This window comes from Silene latifolia, chromosome 11, assembly GCF_048544455.1.
Source record: "Silene latifolia isolate original U9 population chromosome 11, ASM4854445v1, whole genome shotgun sequence".
NCBI classification, from domain to species: domain Eukaryota; kingdom Viridiplantae; phylum Streptophyta; class Magnoliopsida; order Caryophyllales; family Caryophyllaceae; genus Silene; species Silene latifolia.
Genome location: NC_133536.1, coordinates 158,890,687 through 158,902,253, shown reverse-complemented (window position 1 = coordinate 158,902,253; position 11,567 = coordinate 158,890,687). Strand labels below are relative to the sequence as shown.

The following is an 11,567-nucleotide window of genomic DNA, read 5'->3' as shown; positions in this document are numbered from 1 at the left end:
CTTCATGCTCATAACAAAGATGAAAGGGGAGAGAGGGTCCTCTTGTCTCAACCCACTACCTCCTTGGAAAAACCCTGTAACATCTCCATTAATCTTGATACTGAACCAAGTGGAGGTGAGACAACCTAGTATCCATTTCTGAAACTGAGGAGGAAAGTTAAACATCTTAAGCATTTGGCCATTAAACGCCCACTGCAGAGAGTCAAAAGCTTTCTTAATATCAACTTTGATCATACATCTTGGAGAAACCCCTTGTTGACTGTAACCCTTGACCAAAGCTTGTGTAAGCATAATGTTTTCATATAAAATGCGTCCCTTCACAAAAGCATCCTGTTCTTTCCCCACTATTGCAGGCAACAAAGGCTTGAGTCTTTCACATAAAATTTTACTGATGGTTTTGTATATGACTGAGCAGCAAGCTATTGGCCTATAGTCCATGACTGTTTAGACCACTGCCTTTTTGGGAATCAATGCCAAGAGAGTTGTGTTAGCTTGTTTATGCATAGATCCTTTCTTAAAGAAGTCCTGTATAGCAGAGCAGAAATCCCTCTTAATAATCTCCCAAGAATGTTTAAAGAAATGAGAGGAAAACTCATCCTGACCAGGACTCTTATTAGAGTCAATAGAAAAGAGAGCCTTCCTTATTTCACCTTCCTCCACAGGTCTACATAAAGCAGGCCAATCAGTTTCATCAACCTTAGGGCCTTCCAAAGAGGCAGGATCAAATTATGTAGTTGCCACTTTTTCCCCCAACAGCCATTTGTAATACTCCACAAAAGCTTCATTTACATTCGAACCCCTTCCGAACTGTCCATGTCTATCTGTATTTTTCCAATTAGACTTTGGTGCTTCCTAGCTGCTATTCTAGAGAAAAAATATCTCGTAGGTGCATCATTATAATGAATAGCCTGAAGCTTAGCCCTCTGTAATAAAGAACTCCTTTCAATCCCCTTCAACTTTAGATAGTGCTCTAGAAGAGTTTTCTCCTTAGTCAAAACATGAGAGTCCAAAGGGTTCAGCCGAATCTGAACCTGACAGTCTTTCAGAGCTTGCTGAGCCATTTAAACCTGCTGAGAAATCCCAGTTAAATGATTTTTATGATGCTTTATCAAAGCAATCCTGGTAATCTTAAGTTTAGAAAATAGCCTGAATATTGCATTCCCTTTAACAGGTGAGTCCCAAGCTGTTTGGATGATGCTATCATACTCCTCCTGCTCCACCCAACAATTTAAGTAACTAAACCTCCTTTTCATCTTATAAGTCTCCTGAGCTTCCAGCAACAAAGGGGAGTGGTCTGAAATACCAGAAGGAAGAACTGTCACCTGAGTGGTGGGGGTGATTAACTAACCAGAGAGGATTGATTGACACCCTGTCCAGTTTAGACCAAATACGAGCATTAACTTCCCTCTTGTTCGTCCAAGTGTGTTCACAACCAAAGCTTTGTATATCCTCCAAAGAACAATCCAATAGACACTGATTAAAAGACAAGAACTCATATAATGAAGGAGGGTTTGGCCCCAATCTCTCCTCCATATCTCTGATAATATTGAAGTCTCCCATGATAGCCCAAGTGGTAACTGTAGGTGCTATTACCCTGAGCTTATCCCATAACCTCTCTCGTTGGTCTCCATCATTACTACCATATATGAAAGAAATGTGAACAAGTTTATTTGATACATGATGCAACAATTCAACATGAATCAATTACTCATGAATCCTAGATGAAATAAGAGTAACCATCCTAGTATTTAAGAAAACCTAGATACGACCATTATAATGGTGGGAGTAATTATTGAGAATGCAGTAAGAAGAAAAAATCCTATAGATAGCAGAAAATTTATTTGATTTAACCCTAGTTTCAAGAAGTCCTAACACCTTTATCTTATTGGAAAGCAAATAACCTCTAACTTCCTGCTGCTTTATTGGGTCATTGAACCCCCTAATGTTCCAAGATGACACTATCATGTGGTCCTGGATCTGGTGGATCCTCTATCCCATTAACTTCCACTAGTCCTGTGTCCTTAAGATCCCCAGGTTCCGGCAGAACAGCATAAGTATTGACTAAGGGAATATTGTTGCTTTCTTGCTCAGGCATCTCAATTACCCTAGTCTCAGCAGAGACCAATCTGATGTCCCCCACAGTCTCAGTATTATGACCTGGCACATAACATTCTGAGCCTGCCCCCCTGCCATTGAGAGAAGGATCCTTTACTGAGATTAGGTATGCAGAGCCTAGCCCTTGGCCTTCTGAGCTCGCACCAACCATCTCAGTCAAAGTTTCAGTCCCTAATGGAGGAGGAGAGTGTCCTAGCTTATGGCTTCCTGAGTCTAGTGAGGTCTGTTGGGTTGTATCAGATGGTTTCTGGACTTTCCTATACACCTGTGTCACCTTTGCATCAGCTCTTTGTTCATCCAGTTTGTTGTTTATCTTTGTGAATTTGCAGCGTTCTTTGGTGTGCCCCAATTTCCTACAGCAGTGACAGTAGTATGGAAGCCACTCATAGATTATACGCTGTGTTGTTTCACCATGATAAGGGGATTTTCAGATAACCGATGTAGGTAACTCTTCTGCAACATCAACCTCTACCAGTACTCGTGCAAAAGTTAGTTTGGATTTAAAAGTTGTGGGCAGATCTGCAAACAATGGCTTTCCCACAGTACTGGCCAGCTTTCTCAAAACCTTCTCAGACCACATGAATGGGCCTAAGTCAGGGAAGAGGATCCAAGCAGAAACAACTGAAACTGAATCCATTTCTTTAGAGAACAATGGAGACCATTTCTTCATAATAAGAGAACTTGAACCCATCGTCCATGGCCCCCCTTTTAAGATTTCATTCATATCCCCCTCAGAAAAGAAGCGAAAACTATACCACCCCTTTTTATAATACTGGACAATTGGCCTGGTAACATGCTTCCAATGTTTGAGCACAAATTCATCCACCTGTTGTAATTTTGGTTTTGAACCCAGAAATTACCCATAAGAGTATTCTGCCAAAATTTAATTTCCTCTAAGACATCCTCCTCATCAATTTCTACAATCTTAGCATCATCACTTTTGTCACAATAGCGTAATTCCATCCCCGGTTTAGGTTTGCCCACATCTCTCCAGGTCTTTGAAATTCTAATTCCTAACTCAGTGGTAGGCTGTTGTGTATCAGAAATAGGTACATCACTTTCCAATTCCTCTTCCACTGGTTCTTTCCCCGTAGGTTTGTCCAACAAATCAGTTAAATTAAGCAATTGACCAACCGTATTTTCCTAGGAATTACCTGAGTGATCAGCGTGTTGAGGTGTTCCATGAATCTCCACAATGAGGTCCGTTGTCTTCAAAATCGAAGTATTTATCTCTTCCGTAACAACTACACTAGAAGTATCATCATCTGCAACTACCTGTTTATTACGAGCGCGAGTTTTAGCCATGATCAAGCGAAGAAAGCTGGAAAAAAAAAGGAAATTAACGTGTTTTTTGAGTTTTCGGGTGTTGCTTGGAGGAGAAGCTTTCTCTTTCCATGACTAGAATTTTTTAAGACTACGTGTAAATTTTATTTAAACATCGTTTCATGTTTAAATGCTTCCAATTAATTTCGTCCAAATCACTCCGTAAATATACGTGTACCGCTACACATATTATTTTATGTACTAATATTAATCACATTAATCAATTAGTACTATTTTAGTGAATTAACAATTAATTGACTAAAACCCGTCTCATAAAATTTATTATTTAATTATCACGTAATTAAATAATAACTGCCGCTCCTCGAGTTCGCAACTCGAAATCTCTCTAAAAATAATCGACTAACCTTTTAGTCTATAAAGCAAGGGACTAAATAAATTGTATCTCATACAATTAATTAGTTGTCAATTGGGGTTCGTTCCTTTAGGTGTGACCGAAAGGGGTCTGTTGGTCACCGCCCTCTCACGACAATAACGTCAAACTCTAGTAAGCCAACCGTTATCTATTTACGTTAATCAACTGACGAGGATCAAATAATTAAATATCCTGATGATATTCTTTTAATGAGATTTATTATGTAAACGCACAATTGTAGAGGACACTAGCTCCAACAATCTCCCACTTGTCCGACACAAGGTGTGCGCTACCAATTCTCTTGTCCATTTTAATCTCCCACTCAATGCAAAGTGACTTTCAAGTCACACTTGCACGTGAACATATTGCGAGTGGTTTTCTCGATCGGGAGTGTGACTACCTGACCAGAAAAATCTCCCACAGATTACTTCCGAGCATGGCTATGCATTTGTAGTCATTAACTCCTCGAGTGGCCTTGAGATATAGTTACCCAACGTGGGTGGACAATTCCTGTATGCCCTATTTATCTTTGCCCAATACAGCTCATCATGACTCAGAAGATGTCCTTTTGGCCTCCTTTCACGGCACGACCTAGGACAAAAACCAAAGTCACTCAGAAACTGCATTGACTTGGATAATAGTCTCCAGTTAAAATAATCGACTCATAGGAACATCTTAGAGATCCCTGCCACGACCAGGCATCTATAATAGAACTTAAGGACTCTCTAAATGGTCAATGTCCGGCAAAGTGTCACACACTCTGCCTATGTAATCGACTAGTCATCACGTATGTAACACCCCCATACTCCAAGTGCCTTACCAGGACCACTTAAGGCATGGAAATGCTACCATCTCGGTTACCCGAGGCAATGATTATCATAAGACAATAAAGAAACATATTTAAATAATAATTAACGTTTAAAGTGATTACATGCCAAAAACCAAAACTGATAAAGAGATACAAGTTCTCCAAAACTATCTACTATCAAAAGACTATAAAACTATCAAACACAGCGGAAGACTTCTAAACTGCATCGTGGTGACTCCTCCCAGTTACCCCATACGCATCAGCTCATACCTGCTCAATAACTGCTCACCACCCCCGAATGGATCACCACAGTTTTTAAAACATTTAAACGGGGTCAGTACTAATCACACAATCAATATAGATAACAACAATAAGATAAACAGACAGCTGAACTGTCACACACACACACACACACACACACACCACCACCAACTCCCATCATCTCAATCATCGATCGTCCTTTGGACCCATTACGCGATGGGGGACGCAGCCGTTCCCACCTAAGCCCCGCTCATCGTACGAGCGATAACCCTGTCCATTAATGTGCACATCCCCTTTCGTGGCGGGTTCCACGAAGGGCGAAACTAGGGCGTGAGGTCACTCCCGCAAGTGACCCCACTCAGCCGAGAACGCATCTCGAGAACCACAGACAACCAATCACAATCACAATCACAATCACAATCACAATCACAATCATCATATCAAACAACTAACTACAAAGACATCACCAATATCCCATTATGGGACTAATGCGAGTAGGAAATCCTACCTGGAAAACACAACACGCAGACGGTATCTACAGCTGTATCAAAACGGCTCCTCTACGAACACTCCTCCCTCGACGCAAGGAATCCAACGACACGAAAAACAGCAAGAACCGACCGTCTGAACTCCGGGAATTGTTAAGGATGCGATTAGGAAGATGACTGACTGCTTTCTCTCTTAAACAGGTTTTAGGTTTTGGTAAAAAGTGTTTTAAAACAACGACGATTATGTTTAAATACCCTAATCGCATAATTAACAAAACCCGAGAAAAACTCCCCGTAAACCGGACACTCGATCGAGTACCCAAGGTACTCGATCGAGTACCCCCTTACTCGATCGAGTACCCCAGCTACTCGATCGAGTACCCAACAGTCGAAACTATTTTATTTCGCAACTTGCCCTTACTCGACAGAGTAAGGGCTACTCGATAGAGTACCCCAAGACATATAAATACGGAGTATTACAGTCTTCCCTCCTTAAAAAGAACTTCGTCCCCGAAGTTCAACCCATACTCTAAAAACAACCATACTAACTCGACCAAGACACAACAACATAACTAAGAACTCAAAAACTCAACCAAACATAAAACATGAACTCTTAACACCCACTCCACCAACTATGTTTACTTCCTTAACATGACTCACGATATCGCATCCACCACATATATATCTCTCACGACACCAACTTCATACATAACCAACCACCATCCACTAACACTGCTAGCTCCATAATATCATCCACTATCAAATCCAAAATCAAGACACTCCTAGACATCAAACGAAATGTTACATTCTACCACCCTAAAAAGGAACTTCGTCCTCGAAGTTTACTCAGACTCATAACATCATCCTCCAACTGTCAACATTATATAAAATATTCTCATACTCCGAAGCATCACAGTACTACAAGCACGGCCATGGCCTTTTATAAGTATTATCGACAAAACAAATCCCTCCTTTACACTACGCTAACACTCTACTTCCAATTATATTACAACATGCACCACCATGAAACTCTCTTTTATCGCCTCCTACTCCTCTTAAGATAAATGTTACGTCCTCGTAACTCACTTATACTAAATCCTAGATATATCTTTTCATAATCCTCATCACCATCGCATGTCAAAGATAACCACCTATAATCTAAACACTCGCCATGCACCTACCCAAGGCTCACTTACTTAAACAACTCTCATACTTCACTTCTCTCGTCACACCACCTAACCTATACCGCAAAATCCTTAATTTAACCCAAAACTTCACTTGTTCCCTATTAACGCAACATGACACACCTCTCTATATAAACTACATAAAACTCTTACCACCAAAAGCATAACTCACGATCCACACTTGTTACGTACACTCACACTAGATCCTCAAGTTACTTTCTTTTATTACCGCAAGCCTCATACATAACTTAACACGACACTAATTACTCAACGCCCTACACTCACTGTCTCAACAAAGGATTATGAACCACCTGCATATATCAGATCATTACTACACATGTTCTACGAATCACTTGCCATTACCATGTCCACTAAAGCCTTATCTAGAACAAGATCAAAATTACTGTAACAACCTCTCACAACCGTGTCCCATCAACAGAATATCACTATACCATGACAACAACGAAAAGATAGACAACTCTCTTTCATATCATACTCTACCCTCATACCAAAACTTAACTGCTAAGAAACATCAATAAACAAAACAATGTCTATCTCGTACAAACCGAAACTCACAGGAAGCAACATCAAACAAAATAACAATCTATATATGGCTGGTATGTACTTTTGAAAACTCGTATCATAATCATCCCGCCTACTCCACCACAACCGGTGACGTCATCGCGACACCGCCACCAACAGCCACACCACAATGCGAAAATACCCGCATCACAATACTAAATACCGTGCCCGGATCACCACCGGAGGCACCACAACCACATCGATAGACATCACAGCTACATACAATTCCCACAAAAACACGACTCAAAATAACTTCTCGAGACAAGAAAAACTTATTCAAATCCACTTTACTAAATCACATCGCAAGATATTATATGAATTAAACAGATAACCTCATGAATATCATCCCCTCACCATATTACAGATTAACATGTATCATGAATACATACAAGCATAACTTGATCACGCCGGATCAGTCAAATTATTACCTTTTTGAATACCATTCAATTAGATTAGCGTACCCAACATGCATTACAGAACATTCAAATATGACTTTGTAATAATCACACTATACCACTTCTTGTGAGGTCAAAACCTCACACAAACATTTATACACATCCTAGACCCGTAATCACATCCAACAGGTCAGTCCTGATCACGTAAGTTACCACTCGATAAGGTTACCTGTCGCCCGAGCTTAACTCATATGCCCCTCATAATATATTTTCCCGCTCGCATAACCATCACCTCATGCCAAGTATAACCATACCATTATTATTCAACTATTAGCATCCGCCTCATCTAACCACATCTTATACCCTCTCACAATTATACACAACAATCAGGTCCCTACCAAATCAACCTCTTTTGAATTGCTACCTTTCTAATATACCATCACTCTTAACCATTAGTCACAAACCATAACACCACCACTGTTCGGACATCAAACCTCTTTCACTCATCTCTAAACATCACGATTTCTTTCCTATCTTTGGTTAACATTCCAAATAACTATCCTCAAATTCACCAATCAAAATTACATCAACATCATTCCCAATACTATCTTACTCGTATTTTCATCTAACCCTCCACCAATTATCGATTATCGTGCAAATTCTCCACCAACTTCTTACCCCCTTAATTCCTCGAAACTCATGATTAATCATGTTGTCCTGAAATTTCTGTATAATCACTAACTTACTTACTCTTGATAGTATTATACATCTCGACGATTCCTTACTTTTATATCACATAACTCCGGTGAATATTTTTTCTCAGCTTACTTTTATCCTTCTTTTCTCTTCATACTCAACAATTCCATTTAATATCTTAACTCCTATTACTTCCACCTAACCCCTTTAGTGCTCCAATTACCTTCTCATCGCTCCAAAACTCAAATCTCACTATTTCATGTCTATATCATCTCATTCTTTCTTACCTTGGATCCTTTCTCATCACTCCACTCACTCACACTTGTCACTAATTTGTCCATAAAAATCAACGTTTAATGTTCAAACAATTACATCTCCCTTTTTACATTTCTAGAAATCAAAATTCTTTTTACATTGTTAATCGTCCAATGAAATCACACTTTAGTTTCGTCTCTCGATAACACAAATTTCCAATCTCAGTCACTATCTGCAAATCCACCTCGCGACATGTCTCCATTAAGTTCACCATATACCACTTTTCTCAATTCCTCTAAAATGACCTTTCCTTACATATATTCTTACTCAACACTATTCCTAACCATCTCCCTCCATAATTCGTTATACATCTCAGATGCCATCATTTGCGTCCCTCATTTCAATTTTTTCATTCTCACGTTCCATAAACTCACATCATCCCTTGCCCACATTCATTTACTTTTACATTACTCAACATACAAACATATCGCTCATCTCATCTCACAAAACATGCTCTATGTCTCAATTAAGCCATAACGATCTTTCTTTTCTTTTTCCACTATCTATCACAACCACATATAGCTCATCTCCTCCCACCAAACTCATGCTCACCAAAAGGTGCCACTCACCACCCCATAGGATGGGGTAACTTACGTATCAAGACCAACATACATGTAAAACAATGCATAAAGAAGCAAAATAACCACTTTGAATTAAACATAATATGCAACGAAGTCAAAAGATAAACATGTGACCCAAAACAGGGGTCACTAGATCGAGTACAGGCCACTCGATCGAGTAAGGGACTTACTCGATCGAGTAGGTCAAGATCAGAAGCACGTAAAACAAATCACCAGGGCTACTCGATCGAGTAACTAACGTACTCGATCGAGTGCCCCCTTACTCGATCGAGTACCGAGGATACTCGATCGAGTACCCCAATTCTCAGCACTGTCCAGTTTTCGTAAAATAGTCATAACTCACTCATTTCTTGGTCGTTTTGGGCGTGTGACCTATCGTTAGAATCGTAAAAGGACAAGCTATCACCTCCAATTGGAATCACATCAAAATCATTTATGAATCTCAAGTTATAACAGTTTAAAGACAACTTTACTGTAATCAGACGACACAACTATTTGATTTTTACTTCCAAACAGCTTAAACAACAACCAAGCAAACAAAACCAGTCCAAAACTCATAAAACCAGTATTCATAATCATATGTTACTATTTTCAAAAGCCAAGCAACAACATTCATCATGCACATAGCTTATCTAACTTGCCAATTATGACTTACCCACATGTTTTTATTCTATCACTTTTCGTAAACAAAATCACAAATACATGACATCAAGTCCCCTATTCACATGTTACTACCACGATGATTCATCTTTTCCACTAATTCATCCATCATACCACATATATATCCACCATATTCGTTCAACATATTCACTCAGCACATGTTCAATTCACACTCCCAACCTTCTGTACTTTTACTCAACACGACAACAACAACATGTATACTTACACATCGCTTTATATATATATAGACAAAACACTTTTCCTTACATAATGATAACATACCAAATTACATGTATCAATCCTTATACTTTCATGCTTTACAATCACCCAACATACAATTCACGTCATCATCATCTTTCAATTCAGTTTCCCCATCCTCCACATGCATGCATCCATCAATTCATACAACATACTACTACGTAGATACACACAACACACAATAAGCACATAACGATCCCGACACATATCCCATGGTGACCGGTTCAAAATTGTAGGGCGAGTTCGCGACTTTAGGACGTCTCCCAAGTCTTTGCATTAGCTCCTACAACTTTTACCCCGGGTTCATTTTAATTGACTCCCTATGTTCATTAAGTTCATTGGTTACGAGGTTTCGGGATCGTCGCTCGATACCATTTGTAACACCCCCATACTCCAAGTGCCTTACCGGGACCACTTAAGGCATGGAAGTGCTACCATCTCGGTTACCCGAGGCAATGATTATCATAAGACAATAAAGAAACATATTTAAATAATAATTAACGTTTAAAGTGATTACATGCCAAAAACCAAAACTGATAAAGAGATACAAGTTCTCCAAAACTATCTACTATCAAAAGACTATAAAACTATCAAACACAGCGGAAGACTTCTAAACTGCATCGTGGTGACTCCTCCCGATTACCCCATACGCATCGGCTCATACCGCTCAATAAGCGCTCACCACCCCGAATGGATCACCACGAGTTTTAAAACATTTAAACGGGTCGATACTAATCACACAATCAATATAGATAACAACAATAAGATAAACAGACAGCTGAACTGTCACACACACACACACACACACACACACACACACCACCACCAACTCCCATCATCTCAATATTGACGTCCCTTTGGACCACCCACGCGATGGGGGACCGGCCGTTCCCACCTCGGCCCGCTCAAAATCGTACGAGCGATAACCCCGTCCATTAATGTGCACATCCCCTTTCGTGGCGGGTTCCACGAAGGGCGAAACTAGGGCGTGAGGTCACTCCCGCAAGTGACCCCACTCAGCCGAGAACGCATCTCGAGAACCACTGACAACCAATCACAATCACAATTACAATCATCATATCAAACAACTAACTACAAAGACATCACCAATATCCCATTATGGGACTAATACCGAGTAGGAAATCCTACCTGGAAAGCACAACACGCAGACGGTATCTACTGTTTGTATCAAAACGGCTCCTCTACGAACACTCCTCCCTCGACGCAAGGAATCCAACGACACTAAAAAAAAGAAGAACCGACCGTCGAACTCCGGAATTGTTAAGGATGCGATTAGGAAGATGATCGATCGCTTTCTCTCTTAAACGAGGTTTTAGGTTTTGGTAAAAAGTGTTTTAAAACAACGACGATTATGTTTAAATACCCTAATCGCATAATTAACAAAACCCGAGAAAAACTCCCGTATGGGACACTCGATCGAGTACCCAAGGTACTCGATCGAGTACCCCTTACTCGATCAGTACCCCTGACTACTCGATCGAGTACCCAACAGTCGAAACTATTTTAT

At 40.0% G+C, this 11,567-nt stretch overlaps 1 protein-coding gene across 1 annotated transcript; it reads right to left on the bottom strand.

Annotated features, from left to right (window-relative positions):
* Nucleotides 1-444: 444 nt before the first annotated feature.
* On the bottom strand, nt 445-1,061 carry LOC141614224 (uncharacterized). Its single transcript, XM_074432981.1, has 2 exons — nt 809-1,061; nt 445-704 (listed from the first exon to the last, which is right to left on the bottom strand). Exons 1-2 carry the CDS (start codon nt 1,059-1,061, stop codon nt 445-447), a joined length of 513 nt encoding a protein of 170 aa, XP_074289082.1.
* Between the last annotated feature and the right edge of the window lie 10,506 nt (nt 1,062-11,567).